This window comes from Scyliorhinus canicula, chromosome 6 (genome assembly GCF_902713615.1).
Source record: "Scyliorhinus canicula chromosome 6, sScyCan1.1, whole genome shotgun sequence".
Lineage (NCBI taxonomy): Eukaryota > Metazoa > Chordata > Chondrichthyes > Carcharhiniformes > Scyliorhinidae > Scyliorhinus > Scyliorhinus canicula.
Genome location: NC_052151.1, coordinates 209302039 through 209328483, shown reverse-complemented (window position 1 = coordinate 209328483; position 26445 = coordinate 209302039). Strand labels below are relative to the sequence as shown.

The 26445-nt window shown below is 47.2% G+C and overlaps 2 protein-coding genes across 2 annotated transcripts in view; one reads left to right on the top strand and one right to left on the bottom strand.

Moving 5' to 3' along the window:
* LOC119968002 (NACHT, LRR and PYD domains-containing protein 3-like) overlaps positions 1-12269 on the bottom strand; it is a 41800-nt gene extending 29531 nt beyond the window's left edge. Inside the window, exons 1-2 of the mRNA XM_038801103.1 lie at positions 12239-12269; positions 9697-11497 (exon numbers count right to left, since the gene is read on the bottom strand). Of these exons, the coding sequence (XP_038657031.1) occupies positions 9697-11497; positions 12239-12269 (1832 nt within the window). The remainder of the gene's footprint in view (positions 1-9696; positions 11498-12238) is intronic.
* Positions 12270-12688: 419 nt separating this feature from the next.
* Positions 12689-25289, top strand: LOC119967849 (NACHT, LRR and PYD domains-containing protein 3-like). Its single transcript, XM_038800897.1, has 5 exons — positions 12689-12972; positions 24011-24097; positions 24217-24387; positions 24498-24665; positions 24849-25289. Exons 1-5 carry the CDS (start codon positions 12800-12802, stop codon positions 24940-24942), a joined length of 693 nt encoding a protein of 230 aa, XP_038656825.1. The 5' UTR covers positions 12689-12799; the 3' UTR covers positions 24943-25289.
* Positions 25290-26445: the final 1156 nt, after the last annotated feature.

Here is a 26445-nt window from a genome sequence, read left to right as displayed (position 1 = left end):
GAACAGCCCCCCACAAAAGTCACAGGAATGTTTTAACTGTGGACAGTTAGGGCATTTTGCTAGGGAATGCAATGCACCACAAAAACCTGAGAGAGGCCAGCAGACAGGCACTCTGACCAGGAACAGAGCGAAGCTTATTCACAGCATAGGGACGCAGTCAGGACAGAACAATGTGGACGGAACGGACTGACGGTGTTCGGGCTCCCCCACTTGGGTCTGTGACACCCTCTGGGACAGATCCGGACGACCAGTAGTCACAGCGAAAATTCGGGGACAGCCCAAAGAATTACTCTGGGACACAGGAGGGTCCCGCACGACCATTAATTCCTCCACAACACCACATGCTGACACGTGGCCCACTACAGCCACAATAACACTCAGCGGCTTTACAGGCCACTCACAGCAGGGACACATTGCAGCCCCTCTACCCATCCAGCTAGGGAATATCTCCACCAGACACCCCGTTGTTTTAGTTGATCTGCCCCACACAGCAGAACACATACTGGGTATTGATTTTATGAATGCCCACAGCCTGTCGTTCGATCCAGTCAATCAGTGTGTCTGGCGAATGGCAAAATCAGACAGAGCCCCTGCAACGCTCACAGTAGGTGAGTATGAACACAGGATTAGCGCAGTAGGAGACTATTGTTTTGAGACGACCACGCTCAGCACGGACAAACAGGTTAGGACAGTTTTAAACAGCAACCGGACAGCATTTGCCAGTCACTGGCACGACTGCGGCAGAATGACTGGACCAGTTCAGGCTACAGGACCTGACCCCAACGACAGTATAGATTTCCCCTGGAAGCGGAGGGAGAAATCGGAAAGGTAATAGAGAGCTTATTAGAGCAGGGCATACTTAGGACAGTAGCCTCGACTAATAATGCCCCAATTTGGCCAGTGAGGAAGCCCGACGGATGATGGCGTCTACCATTGATTATCGGCAACTCAATAAAGTCAGCCCCGCAGTAGCCCCCACGGTAGCAACAAGTCCCGAGACCATGCTCAAGCAGGTACTCAACTCCAAGTATTTTACGGTATTGGACATTAGCAACGGCTTCTGGTCAATCCCATTGGCAAAGGCGTGCCAGTACAGATTCGCATTCACTTTTAAAGGTCAGCAGTACATGTGGACATGCCCCCCACAAGGATTCCACAAATCCCCCTCCATTTTCCACCGACAGCTGGCAAATGGACTATCAAAATTTTCCCGACCCAAATGTCTGGTACAGTATGTGGACGAACTAATACTGCAGACAGACACCAAGGCAGAGCACATCACACTTCTGTCTGAACTCCTGGAACTTCTGAAATCAATCGGATTTAAGTAAACCCCAGAAAGGCCCAAATATTGGAGAGTAAAGTGATGTATTTGGGTACGGCAAACGCGAGATCGAGTTCAAAAGAATTGACTCGATCGTCAAATTGCCCCTTCCCCAAAATATTTCAGCCCTCCGGTCGTTTTTAGAACTGGTTGGGTACTGTCGGAACCATATTGATGGTTTTGTGACAAAGGCAGCCCCACTTTCAGACCTCCTTAAGAAAGGAGCCCCTTTGGAATGGCTTCCACAGCATACAGAGGCTGTGGACGATTTAAAGAAAGCCCTTAGCGCAGCCCCTGCACTACAAGTTCCAGACCCGCTTTCCCCCTATGCAATTGAGGTAGCAAGCACAGATCTGACCCTCTCCGCCGTGCTCCTTCGGGAATGGCACGAGCAGCTACGACCAATGGCTTATGCTTCCCGACTTTTAGACCCAGTCGAGCAAGGATTTTCAGCCTGCGAGAGGCACCTGCTAGCAGTATTCTGGATAGTACAGTACTTTTCGTACATTACCGGACTGAACCCCATAACGATTCTGACCGAACACACCCCCACACAGCTTCTATTGGACGGACGACTAAAGGACGGTTCAACTAGCCAAATTAGAGCAGCTAGGTGGACCCTTCTTTCACAGGGACGGGACATCACAGTTAAACGGACTAAGACCTACACCTTTTTAGCAGACAACCTCCAATACCCAGGACAACCCCATGATTACGAGATAGTAGCCCCCTCCACAACACAGGACCCTTCATTTCAAAGACGCACCCCAGGAAAATAGGAAGTTCAACTCAAAGCCCCCAGCACACAGACACGTGTGCCCCCTTGAAGATTTATGTGGATGGTTCATCCACTGTTTTAAATGGTGAGCGCATAACAGGATGCGGCATCTATGTAGAGGATGTGCAGGGACGCGCATTAGAAGAGATATCGTTAAAGTTACCCAGTCACTAAGGCGCGCAGGCAGCAGAGCTCGCGGCCATAGCTTACATAGTGGACCCCCAGATTCGTTCCCCAGCCCAGCAGACATATATTCTGATAGTCTATATGTCTGCAACAGTTTGACAGATTTTCTACCCCTGTGGAAGACAAGAGGTTTTGTTTCCGCAGATGGAAAGCCCCTTCCATCAGCCCCATTGCTCCGCCATATCCTAGAACAGGCAAAGGATAGGATTTACGGAATAATTAAAGAAAGAAGTTATCATCGATCACCCCCCCCTGGAAATGTGAAAGCCGACGCATTGGCAAAAGCAGGTTCCAGGCATGGACATTTTTGTACACCCCCAGCTAGCGCCCCTTTGAGTTCAGTTCAAGTCTCACAGACAAACATTGAGGATCTAGTACAGGCCCAAAAACAGGACATCAATCTCAGGAAGATTAGTAGAGGAAAGTTTTTGGCCACGTATGACAGGTTTAAACACGCTCTGACCACACATGATGGCGTGGTTCTCAAAGATAAACTGTATGTGGTTCCTGAGAAGGACAGGAATCAAATGATTGCCTTATTCCATGACAGTCATGGACATCAAGGGATAGACCCCACCACAGCCCACCTGAGACAACTCTGTTGGTGGCCAGATGCAGAGCAAGAGGCCATTGTTCCCTGATCCGGCAGTTCCCTTATTCCAGATAAGTATTGGCCTAGTAGCCCATCTACACTATTCCCGTATCGTCCATATGCCTATCCAATGACCATTTGAATGCGTTTAGTGTTGGCGAGTCCACTACTGTTGCAGGCAGGGCATTCCACACCCTTACTACTCTCTGAGTAAAGAATCTACCTCTGACATCTGTCCTATATCTATCTCCCCTCAATTTAAAGCTATATCCCCTCGTGCTGGACATCACCATCCAAGGAAAAAGGCTCTCAATATCCACCCTATCTAATCCTCTGATCATCTTGTATGCCTCAATTAAGTCACCTCTTAATCTTCTTCTCTCTAACGAAAACAGCCTCAAGTCCCTCAGCCTTCCCTCATAAGATCTTCCCTCCATACCAGGCAACATCCTTGTAAATCTCCTCTGTACCCTTTCCAATGCTTCCACATCCTTCCTATAATGCGGCGACCAGAACTGCACACAATACTCCAAATTCGGCCTCACCAGAGTTTTGTACAACTGCAACATGACCTCATGGCTCCGAAACTCAATTCCTCTACCAATAAAAGCTAACACACTGTACACCTTAACAACCCTCTCAACCTGGGTAGAAACTTTCAGGGATCTATGGACATGGACACCGAGATCTCTCTGCTCGTCCACGCTACCAAGAATTTTACCATTAGACCAGTACTCTGCCTTTCTGTTATTCCTTCCAAAATGAATCACCTCACACTTTTCTGCATTAAGCTCCATTTGCCACCTGTCAGCCCAGCTCTGCAACTTATCTATATCCCTCTGTAACTTGTAACATCCTTCTGCATTGTCCACAACTCCACCGACTTTAGTGTCATCTGCAAATTTACTCACCCATCCTTCTACGCCCTCCTCCAGGTCATTTATAAAAATGACAAACGGCAGTGGCCCCAAAACAGATCCTTGTGGTGCACCACTAGTAACTGGACACCAGTCTGAACATTTCCCATCAACCACCATCCGTTGTCTTCTATCAGCTAGCCAATTTCTGATCCAGACTTCTAAATCACCCTGAATCCCATGCCTCTGTATTTTCTGCAATAGCCGACCGTGGGGAACCTTATCAAACACTTTACTGAAATCCATATACACCACATCAACTGCTTTACCCTCATCCACCTGTTTGGTCACCTTCTCAAAGAGCTCAATAAGGTTTGTGAGGCACGACCTACCTTTCACAAAACCATTTTCACTATCTCTAATCAAATTATTCCATTCCAGATTATTATCCAACCCATCTCTTATAAACCTTTCCAAGACTTTTCCCACGACAGAAGTAAGGCTCACTGGTCTATAGTTACCGGGGTTATCTCTACTTCCCTTCTTGAACAACGGGACAACATTTGCTATCCTCCATTCTTCTGGCACTTTTCCTGTAGACAAAGATGATTTAAAGATCAAAGCCAAAGGATCAGGAATCTCCTCCCTAGCTTCCCAGAGAATCCTAGGATAAATTCCATCCGGCCCAGGGGACTTATCTATTTTTACACTTTCCAGAATCGCTAACACCTCCTCCTTATGAACCTCAAGCCCTTCTAGTCTAGTAGCCTGTATCTCAGTATTCTCCTCGACAACATTGTCTTTTTCCTGTCTGAATACTCATAAAAATACTCATTTAGCACCTCTCCTATCTCCTCGGATTCCATGCACAACTTCCCACTACTGTCCTTGACTGGTCCTACTCTTACCCTAGTCATTCTTTTATTCCTGACATATCTATAGAAAGCTTTAGGGTTATCCTTGATCCTGCCTGCCAAAGACTTCTCATGTCCCCTCCTGGCTCTTCTTAGCTCTCTCTTTAGAGCCTTCCAGCTAACTTGTAACTCTTAAGCGCCCTAACTGAACCATCACGTCTCATCTTTACACAAGACTCCTTCTTCCTCTTGGCAAGTGTTTCAACTGCTTTAGTAAACCATGGTTCCCTCGCTCAACCACTTCCTCCCTGCCTGACTGGTACATACTTATCAAGGACACGCAGTAGCTGTTCCTTGAACATGCTCCACATTTCCATTGTGTCCATCCCCTGCAGTTTTCTCTCCAGCCGATGCATTCTAAGTCTTGCCTCATCGCATCATAATTGCCTTTCCCCCAGATATGACTCTTGCCTTGCGGTATATACCTATCCCTTTCCATCATTAAAGTAAACGTAATTGAATTGTGGTCACTATCACCAAAGTGCTCACCTACCTCCAAATCAGACACCTGTCCTGGTTCATTACCCAGTACCAAATCCAATACAGCCTCGCCTCTCGTTGGCCTATCTACATACTGCGTCAGGAAACCCTCCTGCACATATTGGACAAAAACGGACCCATCTAAAGTACTCGAACTATAGTGTTTCCAGTCAATATTTGGAAAGTTAAAGTCCCCCATAACAACTACCCTGTTACTTTCGCTCCTATCCAGAATCATCTTTACAATCCTTTCCTCTACATCTCTGGAACATTTCAGAGGCCTATAGAAAAGCCCTAACAGGGTGACCCCTCCTTTCCCGTTTCTTAACTCAGCCCATACTACCTCAGTATTCAAGTCCTCATCAAATGTCCTCTCAGCCACCGTAATACTGTCCTTGACTAACAATGCCACCCCTCCCCCTCTATTACCACCTTCCCTGAGCTTACTGTAATATCTAAACCCTGGCACCTGCAACAACCATTCCTCGCCCTGCTCTATCCATGTCTCCGAAATGGCCACTACATCGAAGTCCCAGGTACTAACCCATGCCGCAAGCTCACCCACCTTATTCCGGATGCTCCTGGCACAGTGAAGAAGATGCACTTTAAACCACCTTCCTTCCTGCCAGTACACTCCTGAAACCTTACTCATGACCTCACTACTCTCAGCTTCTTGTGTACTGGAGATACAATTCAGGGTCCCAATCCACTGCTGAACTAGCTTAAACCCTCCCGAAGAGCATTAGCAAACCTCCCCCCCCCCCCCAGGATATTAGTACCCCTCTGGTCCAGGTGTAGACCATCCCGTTTGTAGAGGTCCCACCTACCCCAGAATGAGCCCCAATTGTCTAGGAATCTGAAACCCTCCCTCCTGCACCATTCCTGTAGCCACGTGTTCAACTGCTCTCTCTCCCTATTCCTCGACTCGCTAGCACGTGGCACGGGTAACAACCCAGAGATAATAACTCTGTTTGTCCTGGATTAAGTTTCCACCCTAGCTTCCTGAATTCCTGCCTTACATCCCTATCCCTTTTCCTACCTGTGTCGTTGGTACCTATGTGGACCATGACTTGGGGCTGCTCCCCCTCCCCCTTAAGGATCCCGAAAACACGATCCGAGACATCGCGGACCCTGGCACCTGGGAGGCAACACACCAACCTCTCTCTCGTTCCCTATCTATCCCCCTAACTATGGAGTCTCCAATGACTAATGTTCTTCTCCTCTCCCCCCTTCCCCCATTTGGAATACTGCGTGCAGTTCTGGTCGCCACATTACCAGAAGGATGTGGATGCTTTGGAGAGGGTGCAGAGGAGGTTCACCAGGATGTTGCCTGGTATGGAGGGTGCTAGCTATGAAGAAAGGTTGAGTAGATTAGGATTGTTTTCGTTGGAAAGACGGAGGTTGAGAGGGGACCTGATTGAGGTCTACAAAATTATGAGGTATGGACAGGGTGGATAGCAACAAGCTTTTCCCAAGAGTGGGGGTGTCAGTTACAAGGGGTCACAATTTCAAGGTGAGAGGGGGAAAGTTTAAGGGAAAGATTTTTTACGCAGAGAGTGGTGGGTGCCTGGAACGCTCTACCAGTGGAGGTGGTAGAGGCGGGCACGATAGCATCATTTAAGAGGCATCTGGACAGGTATATGAACGGGCGGGAACAGAGGGAAGTAGACCTTGGAAAATAGGAGACAGGTTTAGATAAAGGATCTGGATCAGCGCAGGTTGGGAGGGCCAAAGGGCCTGTTCCTGTGCTATAATTTTCTTTGTTCTTTCCCTTCTGAGCAACAGGAACAGACTCTGTGCCAGATCTCCTCCCCCCAAACAGTATCCAAAGCGGTATACCTGTTACTATGGGGAACAACCACAGGGGATCCCTGTACTGACTGCTTCCCCCAGCCCCTCTCACCATCACCCATCTATCTTTATTCTTTAGCGTAACTACCTCCCTAAAGCTTCTATCTATGACCACCTCTGCCTCCCAAATGATCTGAAGTTCATCCAGCTCCAGTTCCCTAACACTGTTTTTGAGGAGCTGGAGTTGGGTGCTATTTCCACAGATGAAATCAGCAGGGACACTGACGGCGTCCCTTGCCTCAAACATTCTGCAGGAGCAGCATTGTACTGCCGTCCCTGCCACCCTCTCTAGATGAAAACAAGGAAAAAAAAGGAAGAGCTTACCAGCTGTGGCTGCCCTCCTCGTCGCTGGGTGTGGCCCGCCGGCGTCACCACACTTATTAATCTGATCCGGAGCCATCACCAGCTTCCCTGCCCCGCATCTGAACAACTTCCGTTGTTGCCGCCTCCTCCCTCTGAAGCTGACCCACTAACATATGCCTGCCTTCTCTCCATGCTTGTAAACTGTCCCCTTGCTCACCTCAATTGGCGTACCACGGCCAAGTAGATAGTCGGTCAAAGATCACCTGTAGTTCCTTCCTCTTTTCCAACTTCGCTGGGTCCCCACCTTCTGCATAACTCCCATCTACCTCCAGCATCTCATCTATTACCTCTGATAGGGGCGTGTCAGGCCCCCTTCCCCCCTCAAACAGGACCAGCGAGCGCGGCCGTGAACTGTCCAACCTTGGTTCCAGTCACCACCTACAATGGGTTTGTGTGAATCCAAGTCGGGGATGGCCCCACACACCTTCTTCCCGAATCCTACATCATCCCAATTGGGACTATACACACTTACCAGCACCACTAACCTCCCCTGCAGAGCCCCTGTCACAATCACATACCTACCCCCCTGATCTGCCACTACCTTCTCCATCTGGAACCGTACTCTTTTGCTGACCATTACCGCTACTCCTCGAGCCCTTCCGTCAAATCCAGAATTAAACACCTGGCTAACCCAGCCCTTTTTAAGTTTCACTTGATCCTTCACCCTCAACTGAGTCTCCTGCAGCATTGCTGCATCGGCCTTCAAAGTTTTAAGATGACCTCTTGACTGGACCTCCCAACCTCGTCACATTCCATGTGACTATCCTAACTGGGGGTGTCTCACTCCCCCCTACTTATCCACCATCATCAGACCACCGAGCCCTGCCCAAAGAGCCTGACACGCCCCTATCCATTGTTAACATCTGACCCCCTCCCAGAATCTCTCCCTGTACTTCCTCTCGGGAAAAAAAACTCACCCAGTATCGATCCCCACCCCCCCCCCCCCCAACTTTCACACCTCTTAGGCCCATTGAAACCTACTAACCAGGCTCCAAATCCGCAGCCCCTCCCCACCTCACTTCCATTCACTAGCCGACTTTATTTAGCTAGTGCAGGGACCCCCCCCTCCAAGGTATTCTGTCCCCTCCCCTCCCACCCAGTCCCAGAAAAAAACAATCCAACCAATACAACTCAATATAATAACATATAACCATCGCAACAAAGAATGTCAATCAAACCAAACAAAAACTTAAACTCTATAACAATGTGAAGTTAAGTAAGTTACAATACAGGTCAATGAAAAGAAAGTTATAACATTTATACATTCTCCAGCTCCCCAATCACAGTCCGTGATCTCTCTTCCAGCTCCACTCCTCACTTCTGTCCCAAACCTTCTGCCTTCACGAACACCTCAACCGCCTCCACTGTCTCAAAATAAAAACCTTTGGTGTTGTACGTCACCCACAACTTTGCTGGGTATACCATACGAAATCGCACCGCACTGTTATACAGTGCCGTCTTTACTCGGCTGACCGCCGCTTTGCTTCTTTGCCAACTCCACCGACAAGTCCTGGTACAGCCGAACTCCAGCACCAGCCCACTGAACCTCCCGCTTCTGCTTCGTCCAGCTTAACACCTTATTATTCGTGTGGTACCTATGGAAGCAGATAATTACTGCTCTTGGTGGCTCATTTAATTTTGGCCCCGGCCTTAATGACCGATGACCATCGAGGTGAGCTGATCACTGTGCTGCAACATGGCCTCTTCCACTTACTTCATCTGGTCACCCTGCTCTCTCACCTCGGCCGATGTCTTTGTCAGTTACCCTCACCAGGGCGATTGCCTGCTCCACCAACAATTTCAGTGCGACCGCCATCACCTTCCTCAGTGCCTCCATATGCCTCACAAAACGCTTCTCCAGCTCCACAGCCATCACGTGTCATCGTCGCCACCGTAAGCAGTGTGGCCCCACCTTGCGGTCCAGCCTTCGCCATCTTGTCAGCACCTTTGCTGGCCCTCTCACTCGACAGCTGGCCCTCTCACTCGACAGCGAGCCCTAGCTCCCTACCTTCTTCAAAACTGGTTTTTGCAGTCCTTTTGGCATCTTTTAGCAATTTTATCTCCCTTCCTTCAATCCTCCAAAAATTACCCGGGACAGGACTTTAAACCTCCTAAAAATATACCTCAAAACGGGAGCCACCCAACGTGCGACTTCCCCTCTACATGTCGCCACTGGAAGTCCTAGATTTTCCATTCCTAACTGAGTTACGAACTGATTCTCTCATTATTCATCTCTTTATTAACAAATCTGTTTGTCTCTGGCTTAACTTATCTATATTTCATTTACCCAGAGCAAGAATTCAATCCATGACTTTTCCACAATTTGTTGAACAGTTAAAATAAATCATTACCTCAGCACACGACACTTGTGCAGTACGGGTTCTAACCGCTGGAGTCCTTCATACCGAATGGAACAGTTCTGCAGATCGAGGCGATTTATTGTATCACAGAGTCCAATAACATGAGATAAGGTCACACAGTCAATTGGTGTCAGAGTCAATCCACTAAACGCAAGTGTTTCCACAGATCCCACTGTGGTCTGGGCCAGTGCCTTATTCTGAGACTCAAACAGGTAGTGAAATGTGTTCAGGAGGTCTGTTTGATTAGGTTTAATATTTGTGTTTCTAATCTGTCCTTCAACCTTCTCCTTCACCCAGTTAATCACTCCACAAGTTGTTTGATAAAGAAATCGACCCAGAATCTCCTCCAGGGGCCAAGCTGCCTGTGGGGAGGAGAGACCAGCAACAAAACGAAGAAATATTTCAAATCGTCCATCCTTCTTGCTGTGGGCTTCGCGGAGGAGTTTCCCGATATCCCCGGGATCTGGAGTCAGGAATTGTGCGAGTGCAGCTACAAACTCTTGGATGGTGAGGTGTGGGAATGTGTAAACCACACTCTGGGCAGAAACATCTCTCTCCAAAAGTTCCATCAGGAACCCAGACAGGAACTGGGAAGGCTGCAGATTGTACTTGATCAAATCTCCATTTCTGAACACAATCTTCTTCTCGGAGATTCCTGTGAAGGCCATCTCACCAAGCTTCAGAAACACATCACGGGGGCTTTCAATCTCTCGGCCATGGTTTTTCAGAATGTTGTAAATATAGTAGGAATATAGTTGGGTGATGGTCTTGGGAACTCGCTGCTGTTTCCTGTCTCTTTGTGTAAAGAAGGGACCCAGTGACAGACCGAGGATCCAGCAGTAGGAAGGGTTGTAGCACATGGTGTACAGGATCTCGTTCTCCTCCACATGTTTGAAAACAGCTGCTGCCACCGTCTGATCATCAAAAAACTTGTTGAAATATTCCTTCCGTTCATCACCAACAAATCCCAGGATTTCAGCCCAGACACTGATCTCAGCCTTTTCCAATAAATGTAATGCAGTGGGGCGGCTGGTCACTAGCACTGAACATCCTGGGAGCAGCTTGTGCTGTATTAAACTGTACACAATATCAGACACTTCACACCAGCATTCGGGATCTGTGCACATGGACTGAGGTTCTGTATTTCTCCGATTGTCAGCAAAATCAATCCAGTCCTTGAATTCATCCAAACCATCGAATATAAACAGCAATCCCTCTGGGTTCTTCCACAGCTCTCCCAGGACATTCCCAAAGTAAGGATACTGATCCAGTATCAGATTCCTCAGGTTTATTCTACAATCAATAGTGTTCAAATCCCGGAATTTGAAACTGAAAACAAATTGAAAGTGTGGGTAAATTTTCCCAGTGGTCCAGTCATAAACAATCTTTTGTACCATTGTTGTTTTTCCAATTCCCGGGACTCCACTCACTGCTGCTGAACTCCCGGAATTGGATTGCCAAACTAAACTCTTTATTTTCTGCAACAAATAGCCTGTCCAGGAAAAGCTGCTTTGGAATAATTGATCAGTTCGGATTTTTTCCAGTTCTCTCCGGAGATGTTTCTTTCTCCACTCTTCATGGTGTCGGCCTCTTGCCAGCAGTTCATGTTCTACAAGTGTCCGATCTCGAACGGTAGAAATGATCGTTAGCTCAGCGTATCGATCAACCAGCTGGGAAATCCTAACCTTCTCCTTTATCAGGATAGTGTTCACTGTCAGTGTTTCAGTTTGTACCCGGAGTGTCTCCTTGTGTTTCTGCTGAACACCTTCAATTAGGACAGACAGAAATGGTTCTCAATGTTAGTTGTATCAATGTAGTCAATCTCATTCACTATAGATGTGGAATGGAAGCCATGAAATTAATGTAAAAAAGGGACACACAATGAATGTGATTATTTACAAATGGATAAACTGAAATTATGTAGTGGGACTGAAAAGGAAATTCAGGATATTTTTCATCCAAAGCACAATCGGGTGCGGGTTAGTTACCAAGACAACAAATGGAAAAAGCGATATCTCAGAACAGTGGAACATGTTTCTACAAATACACCTGATGGGAACTAGGTGGGTTCATCTCTATCACAGGAACAGGCTTTGTGGTTAGCAGTGCTGTCTCGCAGTGCCAGGGACCACGGTTCGATTCGGGCCTTGGGTGACCAAGTGTGGGGTCTGCACATTCTCCCAATGTCTGCATGGGTTTCCTTCGGTTGCTCCAGTTTCCTCCAATAGTCCGAAGATGAGTAGGTTAGGTGGATTGGCCAACTAAATTGCCCCATGGTGTCAAAAGCTAAGGTGGGGTTAGGGAGACAGGGTGGGGGAGTGGGTCTGAATGGAGTGCTCTATCGGAGTGTCGATGCAGACTCGACGGGCCGAACAGCCTCCTTCTGGACTAGGTTTTCTATGATCCAAGTAGTCTTTTTCTGTCCCAAAACATTCTCCAGTTATGCATATAACTCTACTTTACTTAATGCGGCTTAGAATCAAAAATAAAATGACTGCACACGTTATTCAATATAATATTTAAAATAAAATGCCGTATCCATTCATGCCAATCTGTATTACCATTCTATTGAATAATTTTGATTTTTCTACAATGTAGTGCTGGAAATTCAAAAATGTTTCAGATAATTATGGAATTGAGTTCTCAGGTGAATCACACATCAGAATGCTCCCAGGTGTGTTTGGGGTTTCACAGTGTATCAGGATCCTGCCAGGTGTGTACAGGGTTTCACAGTGTATCAGGATCCTGCCAGGTGTGTACAGGGTTTCACAGTGTATCAAGATCTTGCCAGGTGTGTACAGGGTTTCACAGTGTATCAAGATCTTGCCAGGTGTGTACAGGGTTTCACTGTAATCAGAATCTTGCCAGGTGTGAACAGGGTTTCACAGTGTATCAGGATCCTGCCAGGTGTGTGCAGTGTATCAGGATCCTGCCAGGTGTGTACAGGGTTACACAGTGTATCAGGATCTTGCCAGGTGTGGAATGGCAGATCGGAAAGAGAGAATCTATAACTAGTAAAGTGAATGTCCTAAACACATTGCACTATCTATTTGAATCACAGAATAAAGCACTGACCCAGGCCACAGTTGGATCAATGGAAAGAATTATATTTTATGGATTTGTACTGACTCCAATTGACTGTGTGGTCCTGTCTCATGCCATTGAACTCTCGGAGACAATAAAAGACCTCGATCTTCGTTACAGCTACATTCAGTATGAAGGACTCCAGCGGCTGGGCCGCGTCCTACACAAATGCCAAGGGCTGAGGTAATTATTTTGCTACCCACAGCAATAAGTGTAAAACAGTAATAGTTATGTTGTTCATCTATGATGAAGTAACAAGTCAGTTGAAGCTGAGTGGGTTAACAAGAATATAAATAATAATAAGAGGATCTGTAAGTAATTCTCTCGGCATTGGAGAATATAAAACGGATCCTAGTGGGCAAATAGGGATTGTTCAATCTTTATTGAATCATCATTAATAAGCCTGAAGACCAAATCTAAATGTAAATACATAAACCAATACTATGGAAAACCACTGTAAACTACTTTCCATTATTTCAGTTAGAAGCAGGACTGAAATTCATATTTATTTTCAATCAACATTTAAGCCAACGTTTGTAGTGTTGAGGAGGTTGATTCTTGTTTTTGGAATATTGGGGAAATGGGAATTTTCTTCAGCTGTAAACATTTAGAATTGTACATTCTCCTGAACATTAATTCAAGAATAATCTTCAGGAGCTTAATCTTGCCATAAAACCGTTCCATTCTCAGCAATTTGCGGATTAATCCCTGGAGTTCAGGCCGACACCAGCCGTTGCTCAGTCTTGCACACTGTGGATGACTCCTAAGTCAACCAGCGAACCCAAAAATTCCCCAATTACTTTCCATTGTGTTCGCGACCCTGTTCAGTGACTGAAATTCTAAACGTTTCCAAAAAAGTTGCAAATTAGTTCCACAAATTTTACTTTGGGAGCCACAAAAGCTCAAGATAGGCAGGCAAAACTTTTAAGGTAGTTTATTAAGAAACATTTTTGACTCTCAGGTGATCTTATCAAAAGACCTTGAAGTCTTTGCCCATCCCACCATTTGTAGCCCCAATGCTTCAGGTAATGACCAGACTCTCAAATTCAGTTCTCTTTAAAAAGAGAAGTTTCTAGGCAAGGACACAAATATCTCCAAGATGAATCTGTTAATTTAAATAGTCGCATCTACACTTTCCTTTCACTGGAATGTACATTAATACCAAATTAATTGAATTACACCCAATGTGAATTATTCCAATTCCCATTTGATGTTGCCTCTCTTTTTCACCAACTCTATTTACTTGGACTATTTTCCACATGCAAAAGTTACTATCTGTTACAACACCCTGGGCTGGTGTGCAGCCAACTCCAGCCCACAGGCCCCGAATTATAATAAAATGACAGCCAGCTAATCTACTACTCCAGCCCCCTTTCCGTCCCACCCTCCCTCTACTCAATCACACACAAGACATACACACACAGGGAGGGAGGACATTAAAATAAAGAGGGTTAATATGAAATAAAAGATGCGTGTCCTTGCTTCTGATGTTGAGGTCGTTGTGGCAGGCTGTCCTCCCAGGATGCTTAAGGATCAAAGCCACCAATATATGTTTCCAACTCCACCAGAATGTCCCCTACTTTACAGAGGAAAAACAGAGTTCCCCTCACGAGATTTTAAAGATGGTTCTTGAAACAACTGGCCCTGTCTGCAGCTGATGCTGGACTGAACTTCCTTGCAGGTCAATCGACTGTAGAGAGAGACAGGTCTTCACTTTGAACCTTTAGATAGAGTCTATCAGGTAAGAGAGAGATCAGGGTTTTGTCCCTCCAGCCTCTTGATTAAAACCAAAACTGAAAGCAAAAAAAACAGTCTTACAGAGTAAGAAATATTCCATGAGAAAACACTGACCAATCAGCATGATCCATGGAAAAGATCCGGGAATCCAAAACAGCCTTTTTGCTGACAGACAAGTCCATCAAGATGTGTCATCATTGATGTCAGAACAACAGCGAAGCCTGCTGGAGGTTCGTTTTTCTTTCAAATTACGTGAACTCCACCTTAAAGGCATATGTTTCGGTAATTGGCCAGGTACAAAAATTATAAAAGCCTAAACAGAAAACAGGGTTTAAACAGAAGGATCCTGACATACCTTCCCTGCTCCCCCTCCCCCCACTGACTCCAAAAGAATGAAACTTCTAGGCATGGACATTTCATTATGAGGTGTGCAAGGCATACAACACCCACACATGCCCAATTAAACCAGCCGCGTTATACAAGTCCCTCTCCTCATTTCTACATTAGTAATGAGTCATCTTTTAAACACATGACAAAGTATGTACAAACACATTGGGAGGGAGGCTCCCTCCTGCCGCACCAGATTTCTGGTGAGGAGCATCCCTGGGATTCTTCAGCCGACCAATGGGGTTTCCCACTGTGGGCAGCCCCACGCCGTCGGGAAATCACTGGGCTGCCGGCGCAATGGAAAATCCCGACAGCGGAGAATCCAGCCAATTATCTTTTCCAGGAATACGTACAGGTTTAACAACAAACTGTTGCAATAACAAACTCCAATACAATAGTCTTGCGTTCCATGTTTTATATGTCTCCATCAATGCAAGTGGTTAATGGTTTGGAAGAGTCCAGAGTGGTCAGCACCGATTCATCCTCCAACATGGCCTTTGATCTCCCAGAAGCTGCTTGGCGTTCGGTGGACCATAACGGTTTTGTTTGTCTCTGCCACACGTCCAACATTGCTCCTCAATCTCTAACTGAGCCAGTCTCTGTGGTTGTAGTCGGGATGGGTTTTAGTGGTTCAAAATTTCGTATATCCACATCATGAGCAATTAACAGTGTGCCCCTGGGTTTCCTTAATACCCCTCCCATGCTTCTTTGGCACCTGCACTATATCTGTCTCTGTCTGACCCTCATGTATTACCATCTGTGAGGTGAACTTTAATAGGGGTACGTGATCAATCTGTGATTGGTCGAGGCTGGCATGATCAGTTTCAATTGATATCCCGAGGGTCATGGTCATCTACTTATATAATTTCCCATAGTCCTCTTACTGGCGCTCTCAGGTGACACCATCCCTCATCCAAATCTGATCCTGTCAAGGTTAGTTTGTCCTCGCTGTGATCAAAGAATAGATCGAACCAGTTTTGTTTTTTTTTGCTTTTCATTTGGATCAGAGCGTCATGTTTTCTCTCTGAAATAACCCTCCCTCTTTTCCTGAATGCTCCAGGATGTCAGGGCAGGTTCCCTGGTGCTTGGGGGGAGGGAGGGCTGGCCTCCCTCCCAGGGCGCCGCCCCTCTAGGGCGTGCACTGATGGCCCCCTCTTCTCTTCGACAGGGATCCCCCTTCCAGCTGGGATCTGATGGTATCTTTCACAACCTCAGGCATTGCGTTGTGGGCATCTCCCTTAGATCTGTTGTTCTTGGGTTTTTTATTCCCCTGCTATTTTTATTTGAAGCTGTGGGTATGATGTGACTCCATTATTGACTATATTCTGCATTCGTGCAGACACATCTTGTATCCGTGGAGGGAACATGTTGGAGGTGCTGTTCCCAACTCATCCAGTTTTATTGTGCCTATGCTTGCAATGATTTCTGTTATGGCTTTTTTACTCTTTCTTCTTTTGCTTTGATGCGATAATTGTTAAAACTTGAAAACTTCAACAAAAACACATTTTTTTAGATACAAGGAATTCCGAAGTCACACAACGCCCTGAGAGAAAAATAAATCTATTCTTGTTAGTTCCTTCACTTTCCATCCACTATTGGGCTATCCGTAGGCAACTCTTAATACTGTGGTTGATCTTTTATTCTATCTTATCTCCATTAATATAAGGCTGGATACCTCCACCCCACCCGCCACAAGAACGCCACGGGCGAGAGGCGGACAATGAAGAAGTCCATTGACCTCGGGCGAGATTCTCTGGTCGCCAGGCGGAAGCGGCTGGAGAATCCTGTTCATTGATTCTGTTTTGCAGCCTCACGGGGCCGAGGTCCCAGGTTCAATCCCGGCCCTGAGTCACTGTCCATGTGGAGTTTGCACATTCTCCCCGTGTTTGCGTGGGTCTCACCCCCACAACCCAAAAGATGTGCAGGGTAGGTGGATTGGCCATGCTAAATTGACCCTTAATTGGAAAAAAAATAATAATTGGATATTCTAAACTTATTTTTTTTTAAGATTCTGTTTTGCAGTTGGTAGCACCATTTTATTCTACTTTTCAATGGTTTCCTTTGATAAGTTCCTTGAATTGAAGTTCCTTGAATTGAGTAAACCCTTTCTAATTTAAGAAGTTTTCAAAAGAGGTGGAGGAGGTATAAAAAGAGCGGGAGCCGACAGTCAGAGTGGTTCCTCACCTCTGTGGCATCTGCCAACCTCCGCATGGGTGACCGCCCTGTCCTCAGCCACACCAGTCACCTCCAGAGCCTGTTCCTTGAAGGATGTGAGGATTCTTCTGGCACCCTACCGTCAGTCTGAGCCCTCTCCCGGCGATTGGGGGAGAGCTTTTCCTGAGAAGATACAGAGAGGGCATCGTTAGCCACATGCGTGATTCACAGAGGTGGGGAGGGGATGAAGGAAGGGTTGGGGGTTGCATGGAGAGTTGGGGACGTTGATGCTTACATGGGGGCAGAATGGTCTTGGAGGGGCGGGGGGGGGGGGGGGGGGGGGGGGGGGCAAGAGTTGGTGTCTACTCACTTGTGCTACCCAGTGCAGGACATTGCCCTTTTGCAGCACTGAAGGCCAGTCCTCAAGGTCACACTCCTGGAGCTTACAGCTGCCGCCACCTCGTCCCAGGCAGCACTAGCTTCCCTGTGGCTGCCCCCCCAGGACCCTTGGGGAAACATGACAACTCTCCTGGCCTGCATTACATCTCGGAGCCTCCCCATATCTGCGCCCTTTGAAAAAGAAGGAGCTGAGAGTTAGAACAGATTTAAAAAGAGTGGGAGCTGAGAGTCGGAGCTAAGATTTAAAAAGAGCAGGAACTGAGAGTCAGAGCAGGGATTTAAAAAGAGCAGAAACTGAGAATCAGAGCGGGTACTTAAAGAGAGCAGAAACTGAGAGTCAGAGCGGAGATTTAAAAAGAGCAGAAACTGAGAGTCAGAGCAGGGATTTAAAAAGAGCAGAAACTGAGAGTCAGAGCAGGGATTTAAAAAGAGCAGGAGCTGATAGTCAGAGCGGGTATTTAAAAAGAGCAGAAACTGAGAGTCAGAGCGTAGATATAAAAAGAGCAGAAACTGAGTCAGAGCGGGGATTTAAAAAGAGCAGGAGCTGATAGTCAGAGCAGAGATTGAAAAAGAGCAGAAACTGAGAATCAGAGCGGAGATTGAAAAAGTGCAGAAACTGAGAGTCAGAGCGGAGATTTAAAAAGAGCGGGAGCTGTGAGACAGAGCGGAGATTTAAAAGAGCAGGAGCTGCGAGTCTGAGCGGAGATTTTAAAAGAGCAGAAACTGAGAGTCAGAGCGGAGATTTAAAAAGAGCAGAAACTGAGAGTCAGAGCGAAGTTTGAAAAAGAGCGGGAGCTGAGAGTCAGAGCGAAGATGGAAAAAGAGCAGAAACTGAGAGTCTGAGCGGAGATTTTAAAAGAGCAGAAACTGAGAGTCAGGGCGGAGATTTATAAAGAGCGGGAGCTGATAGTCAGAGGGAAGATTGAAAAAGAGCAGAAACTGAGAGTCAGAGCGGAGATTTTAAAAGAGCAGAAACTGAGAGTCAGTGCGGAGATTTATAAATAGCGGGAGCTGATAGTCAGAGGGAAGGTTGAAAAAGAGCAGAAACTGAGAGTCAGAGTGGAGATTTAAAAAGAGCAGAAACTGAGAGTCAGTGCGGAGATTTATAAAGAGCGGGAGCTGAGAGTCAGAGCGAAGATTGAAATAGAGCGGGAGCCGAGAGTCAGAGCGAAGATTGAAAAAGAGCGGGAGCTGAGAGTCAGAGCGGAGATTGAAGTAGAGTGGGAGCCGAGATTCAGAGCGGAGATTGACATAGAGAGGGAGCCGAGATTCAGAGCGGAGATTGAGAAAGAGCAGAAACTGAGAGTCAGAGCGGAGATTGAAATAGAGCGGGAGCTGAGAGTCAGAGCGGAGATTGAAATAGAGCGGGAGCTGAGAGTCAGAGCGGAGATTGAAAAAGAGCGGGAGCTGAGAGTCAGAGCGGAGATTGAAATAGAGCGGGAGCTGAGAGTCAGAGTGGGAACTGAGAGTCAGAGCGGGAGCTGAGAGTCAGAGCGGGAGCTGAGAGTCAGAGCGGGAGCTGAGAGTCAGAGTGGAGATTGAAAAAGAGCGGGAGCTGAGAGTCAGAGCGGAGATTGAAATAGAGCGGGAGCTGAGAGTCGGAACGGAGATTGAAATAGAGCGGGAGCTGAGAGTCAGAGCGGAGATTGAAATAGAGCGGGAGCTGAGAGTCAGAGCGGGAGCTGAGAGTCAGAGCGGAGATTGAAATAGAGCGGGAGCTGAGAGTCAGAGCGGAGATTGAAATAGAGCGGGAGCTGAGAGTCAGAGCGGGAGCTGAGAGTCAGAGCGGGAGCTGAGAGTCAGAGCGGGAGCTGAGAGTCAGAGCGGAGATTGAAATAGAGCGGGAGCTGAGAGTCAGAGCGGAGATTGAAATAGAGCGGGAGCTGAGAGTCAGAGCGGAGATTGAAATAGAGCGGGAGCTGAGAGTCAGAGCGGAGATTGAAATAGAGCGGGAGCTGAGAGTCAGAGCGGAGATTGAAATAGAGCGGGAGCTGAGAGTCAGAGCGGGAGCTGAGAGTCAGAGCGGAGATTGAAATAGAGCGGGAGCTGAGAGTCAGAGCGGAGATTGAAATAGAGCGGGAGCTGAGAGTCAGAGCGGGAGCTGAGAGTCAGAGCGGGAGCTGAGAGTCAGAGCGGGAGCTGAGAGTCAGAGCGGAGATTGAAATAGAGCGGGAGCTGAGAGTCAGAGCGGAGATTGAAATAGAGCGGGAGCTGAGAGTCAGAGCGGAGATTGAAATAGAGCGGGAGCTGAGAGTCAGAGCGGAGATTGAGAAAGAGCAGAAACTGAGAGTCAGAGCGGAGATTGAAATAGAGCGGGAGCTGAGAGTCAGAGCGGAGATTGAAATAGAGCGGGAGCTGAGAGTCAGAGCGGAGATTGAAAAAGAGCGGGAGCTGAGAGTCAGAGCGGAGATTGAAATAGAGCGGGAGCTGAGAGTCAGAGTGGGAACTGAGAGTCAGAGCGGGAGCTGAGAGTCAGAGCGGGAGCTGAGAGTCAGAGTGGAGATTGAAAAAGAGCGGGAGCTGAGAGTCAGAGCGGAGATTGAAAAAGAGCGGGAGCTGAGAGTCGGAACGGAGATTGAAATAGAGCGGGAGCTGAGAGTCAGAGCGGAGATTGAAATAGAGCGGGAGCTGAGAGTCAGAGCGGGAGCTGAGAGTCAGAGCGTAGATTGAAATAGAGCGGGAGCTGAGAGTCAGAGCGGAGATTGAAATAGAGCGGGAGCTGAGAGTCAGAGCGGGAGCTGAGAGTCAGAGCGTAGATTGAAATAGAGCGGGAGCTGAGAGTCAGAGCGGAGATTGAAATAGAGCGGGAGCTGAGAGTCAGAGCGGGAGCTGAGAGTCAGAGTGGGAGCTGAGAGTCAGAGCGGGAGCTGAGAGTCAGAGCGGAGATTGAAATAGAGCGGGAGCTGAGAGTCAGAGCGGAGATTGAAATAGAGCGGGAGCTGAGAGTCAGAGCGGAGATTGAAATAGAGCGGGAGCTGAGAGTCAGAGCGGGAGCTGAGAGTCAGAGCGGGAGCTGAGAGTCAGAGTGGAGATTGAAAAAGAGCGGGAGCTGAGAGTCAGAGCGGAGATTGAAAAAGAGCGGGAGCTGAGAGTCGGAACGGAGATTGAAATAGAGCGGGAGCTGAGAGTCAGAGTACAGTTTTAAAAAAAACGGGGGCTGAGAATCAGAAAGGAGTTTAAAAAAGAATGGCAGCTGAGAGTCAAATCAGAGAATTAAAAAGAGTGGGAGCTGAGATTCAGGGAGAGCTTTTAAAAACTGGGAGCTGATTCAGCGAAGACTTAAAAAGAGCGGGCGCTGAGGGTCAGAGAGGCCTTTTAAAAACAGCAGGAGGTAAGAGTCAATAAGTAGATTGAAAAAGAGTGGGAGCTGAGGGTTAGGATGGAGATTCAGAAAGAGCGGGAGCTGAGGGTTAGGACGGAGATTCAGAAAGAGCGGGAGCTGAGGGTTAGAACGGTGATTCAGAAAGCGGGAGCTGAGGGTTAGGATGGAGATTCAGAAAGAGCGGGAGCTGAGGGTTAGGACAGAGATTCAGAAAGAGCGGGAGCTGAGGGTTAGGACGGAGATTCAGAAAGGGTGGGAGCTGAGGGTTAGGACTGAGATTCAGAAAGCGGGAGCTGACGGTTAGGATGGAGATTCAGAAAGAGTGGGAGCTGAGGGTTAGGACGGAGATTCAGAAAGAGTAGGAGCTGAGGGTTAGGATGGAGATTCAGAAATCGGGAGCTGAGGGTTAGGACGGTGATTCAGAAAGCGGGAGCTGAGGGTTAAGACGGAGATTCAGAAAGAGCGGGAGCTGAGGGTTAGGATGGAGATTCAGAAAGAGCGGGAGCTGAGGGTTAGGACGGAGATTCAGAAAGAGCGGGAGCTGACAGTTAGGATGGAGATTCAGAAAGAGCGGGAGCTGAGGGTTAGGACGGAGATTTAGAAAGAGCGGGAGCTGAGGCTTAGGACGGAGATTCAGAAAGAGCGGGAGCTGAGTGAGAAGAGGCCTTTTAAAAACGCAGAAGCTGAGAGTCAGAGTGGAGGTTTAAAAAGAGCGGAAGATGATAGAACGGAGATTTAAAAAGAGCGGGAACTGAGAATCAGAGTGGAGATTTAAAAAGAGCGGGAGCTGAGAGTCCTAGCGGGAGCTGAGAGTCAGAGTGGAGATTTTAAAAGAGTGGGAGCTCAGAGTCAGAGCGGGAGATCAGAGTCAGAGTGGAGATTGAAATAGAGCGGGAGCTGAGAGTCAGAGCGGGAGCTGAGAGTCAGAGCGGGAGCTGAGAGTAAGAGCGGGAGCTGAGAGTCAGAGCGGAGATTTAAAAAGTTCGGGAACTGAGAATTAGAGCGGAGATTTAAAATGAGCGGGAGCTGAGAGTCAGAGCGGGAGCTGAGAGTCAGAGCGGGAGCTGAGAGTCAGAGCGGGAGCTGAGAGTCAGAGCGGGAGCTGAGAGTCAGAGCGGGAGCTGAGAGTCAGAGCGGGAGCTGAGAGTCAGAGCGGGAGCTGAGAATCAGAGCGGAGATTTAAAAAGTTCGGGAACTGAAAATCAGAGCGGAGATTTAAAAAGTTCGGGAACTGAGAATCAGAGCGGAGATTTAAAATGAGCGCGAGCTGATCGTCATAGAACATAGAACATAGAACAGTACAGCACAGAACAGGCCCTTCAGACCTCAATGTTGTGCCGAGCCATGATCACCCTACTCAAACCCACGTATCCACCCTATACCCGTAACCAAAACAACCCCCCCCCTTAACCTTACTTTTTTATTAGGACACTACGGGCAATTTAGCATGGCCAATCCACCTAACCCGCATATCTTTGGACTGTGGGAGGAAACCGGAGCACCCGGAGGAAACCCACGCACACAGGGGGAGGACGTGCAGACTCCGCACAGACAGTGACCCAGCCGGGAATCGAACCTGGGACCCTGGAGCTGTGAAGCATTTATGCTAACCACCATGCTACCCTGCTGCCATGAAGCGGAGATACCCGCTGTCAGAGCGGAGATTTAAAAAGAGCGGGAGCTGAGAGTCAGAGTGGAGATTTAAAAAGAGTGGGAGCTCTGCCATCCTTACCTGTTCTTGTCTACATGTGACTCCAGATCCACAGAAAGCCGCCCAGTTGTTTTAAACCACGACAAAGTCAATAAAAAGGAAAGAAACAGAACAGACCACCCAGCATCGACCCAGGCACTGGAAAGAACAATGGCAATACCTGCCCTGTCGACCCTGCAAAGTCCTCCTTACTAATAACTGGGGGCTTGTGCCAATATTATCTATTACCATCCCTGACCGTCACAGAGAAATGTGGTTGTTAATTTCCTCAAAGTTCTATTTCCCCCCCCCCCCATCAATGGATTTGTAAGCGGGGAGAAGGATGGCAGGGGAATGCGAGGGGGTTGAGTATGTAATTTCTCAGACAACCTTCCTACCCTCTCCGATCTGTCTGTAGCTTTATGCTTTAGCATGTGGCGCCTCACCGTGCCCAGCTGCCTTTGGCTTACTTGAGCCACTTAACTGACCAAATATGGACCACTAACGGTTCTGCCATGGGTCAGTTTTCAGGCTGGTGGGGGAATCAGACATAGTACCTTAACTCAAATGGGAAAATGCCCGTAAATCAACCGTGTTCATGTGTTGGGTGTGAAGGTGGGGAAAGTGTCTCTATCAGCCACTCCCCCCAAACAAAAATACCCCAGAATCTCCAGTCTCTGCAGTCCTATCTTCCCATCCAGCACACTCTTGATTAACATCTCCCATTCCCCTTTGGCAATTCTGCTGGGCCTCACCTCCCTGCCATGAAACCCCCACACTCATTTGGTCCTGGAATGCTGAAACTTGGATCCCAGGGTCTATGTGCAGTCCAATTGGTGTCGACAGCAGATATTCGCTGCAGGGACCATGGAGCCTCTGGGTGAATTAGCTATCTGCGGCAGGAGTTGATCTTAATGGAGGGGTAGAAGTTCAATTTCCAGTCAGTTAAAGCTTGTTGGAGCATGCGATCACTGGGGAAGGTAGTGTTCTCAGCTGCTAAATCATTTGGTCCAAAGATGTGCAGGTTAGGTGAAAAAATGAAAATCGCTTATTGTCACGAGTAGGCTTCAATGAAGTTACTGTGAAAAGCCCCTAGTCGCCACATTCCGGCACCTGTCCGGGGAGGCTGGTACGGGAATCGAACCGTGCTGCTGGCCTGCTTGGTCTGCTTTAAAAGCCAGCGATTTAGCCTTGTGAGCTAAACCAGGTGGATTGGTCATCCTAAATTGCCCCTTCATGTCAGAAAGGTTATGTGGGGTTGCTGGGTTACGGGGATGGGGTGGAGGTGTGGGCTTAAAGAGGGTGCTCTTTCCAAGGGCCGGTGCAGACTCGATGGGCCTGATGGCCTCCTTCTGCACTGTAAATCCTAAGATCATGTAAAAATCACAACTCTTCGCATGACAAGAAGGAAAACTCCACCATTATAAAAACCCTGACTCAAGACTTTTTAAAAATGTTTCCTCTAATACCCAATGGAAAAAATATATATCAGATCCTGAGCTGGATTTAGTTATTTTTCCCTTCCTTTTCAGACTTGGAAGAAATGAACTGGGTGATTCAGGAGTGAAACTGGTGTCTGCGGCTCTAAGGAATCCAGACTGTAAAATACAGGAACTTGAGTAAGTACCAGAATGTGTAAGACTGTGATTAAAATACTGTGAATCAATATTGCTATCAAGGATAATAATCCCCAAAGATTTATTTTGATTCCTATTATTTCCCTTGTTCTCAACTACAGGCTGAAGAATAACGCTCTCACAGATTCTTGCGTTGAAGATCTTGCCTCCGCTCTCAGTACAAACTGGTCACTGACAGTTCTAAACCTGGGTAACAATAAATTGGGAGATTCAGGGGTGAAAAAATTGTTGGTGGCTCTTAGGAACCCAGACTGTAAAATACATGAACTGTGGTAAGCACTAGACTCTGAGATATTCTACTTGCAATACTGAATATTACACTGTATCTTATCAGTAATAGCGTTACAAATAAACACTATAATTTTTATTCTCTGATTCCCAGGCTGGAATCTGTTGGTCTCACAGATCATTGTGCCCAGGATCTTGCCTCTGCTTTCGGTGAAAACAAGTTACTGACATTTCTGAACCTGAAATCAAACTTCTTGACAGACCAATCTGTCTCTGCTTTCTGCCAGTTTGTACTGACTTGCAAGAGTCTGGAGCAGATCCAGTGAGTTTTCAGTGTTGAATTTTAAAATTATAAATAACAGTGCAGGAGATAAATAACACATACAGAAGATACAATAACTTTTAATTTGTAATCGTTTTAGTTTGTAATTGTTATTGAAATATCACCCCAATCTCTACTTTATTTCACCGTTGTTCATTCTGTTTATTTCTTCATTCATTTCAGTCTGGGGCAGAATAATTTCAGCGTACAAGGAAAGAGACAGCTAGAGTCGCTGCAGGAATCCAGACTCAACCGAAAGTTGAAGTTGACAGTATAAATTTGGTCAAAGAGGAACATGTTTTGAATGTTGAATACAACAGTGGAAACTACAATGCAAAAAATGGACAGTAAACATACCGGATAAAAGCAAATTACTGGAAATTCTGGAATCTGAAACAAATGTAGAAAATACTGGGCAATCTCAGCAGGTGTGAGAGCATCTGGAAATGTACCGGAGTCCACAAACGGCACCATCGCAGGCCTTCATCATTCAAGTGGAGGGAAGATACTTTGATATTTTATGTCATGTGACACTGGTTGATAAATTATTGATTTATTCACGGTGCTAATTGAATGCATAGCTGTAGAGTGAAATTATTAAAAGTGTCATGACTGTTAGACGTATTAGATGCTGTGGTATGAAGAGACAAAAGTTCTGTTCCTTTTTCACCAACACACTTTTACTTCTTCCAACAGACTCTGCCCAAAACTCTACACATCACCAGACCCAGAGGCCACCTGAAGCCCCTTTACATATCAGTGCCAATTATTGGACACTTAACATAAATGAGACAGCTAATTGCAATGTCTCTTAACCCATTACTTTAGTCTCCCCTTCCTTGGAGAAAAAAAAACAATTAGGTGAAAACAAAATTTCAAGAAACTAAAACACACACGTGATTTTCCCCCACATTTTTTTTTGTTTCCGGTTTTTAAAAAAAAAAAATTTTTATTGAAAATTTTTTACAAAATATATAACAACAAACAGTAATAAACAACAATAAAACATAATAAGCATAACACCTCCAAGACCGTACCAACGCATATATCGAGCCCCCCCCACCCCCCCAAACCCGATAAATAACAAAAGAACTTGAAAATAAATTAAATTAAATAAACATAGTCAACACCCCCCCCCCCCCCCCCCCCGCCTTTTTCTCCACCTCCCCCCCGGGTTGCTGCTGCTGCTGACCTAGTTCCCTATCGTTGAGCCAGAAAATAGAGGAAAGGCTGCCACCGCCTAAAGAACCCTTGTACCGATCCTCTCAGGGCGAATTTGACCTTCTCCAGCTTAATAAAACCCGCCATACCATTGATCCAGGTCTCCACGCTTGGGGGTCTCGCATCCTTCCACTGTAGCAAGATCCTCCGCCGGGCTACTAGGGACGCAAAGGCCAAAATACCGGCCACTCTTGCCTCCTGCACCTGGCTCCACCACAACCCCAAAAATCGCGAGTCCCCAGCCTGGTTTGACCCTGGATCCTACCACCCTCGACACCGTCCTCGCCACCCCCTTCCAGAACTCCTCCAGTACCGGGCATGCCCAGAACATATGGGCATGGTTCACTGGACTCCCCGAACACCTGACACACCTGTCTTCGCCCCCAAAGAACCTACTCATCCTAGTCCCGGACATATGGGCCCGGTGCAGCACCTTAAATTGGATGAGGCTAAGCCGCGCACATGAGGAGGAAGAATTGACCCTCTCCAGGGCATCCGCCCATGTCCCATCTTCGATCCGCTCCCCAAGCTCCCCCTCCCACTTAGCCTTTCGCTCCTC

Bases quoted from the DNA above. Each gene is read 5' to 3' on its own strand.
- LOC119967849 (XM_038800897.1), top strand. From the start codon at position 12,800: ATGGAAAGAATTATATTTTATGGATTTGTACTGACTCCAATTGACTGT. The intron at 24,388-24,497 runs GTAAGCACTAGA...TCTGATTCCCAG, and splicing joins TGTAAAATACATGAACTGTG to GCTGGAATCTGTTGGTCTCA. The intron at 24,666-24,848 runs GTGAGTTTTCAG...CATTCATTTCAG, and splicing joins AAGAGTCTGGAGCAGATCCA to TCTGGGGCAGAATAATTTCA.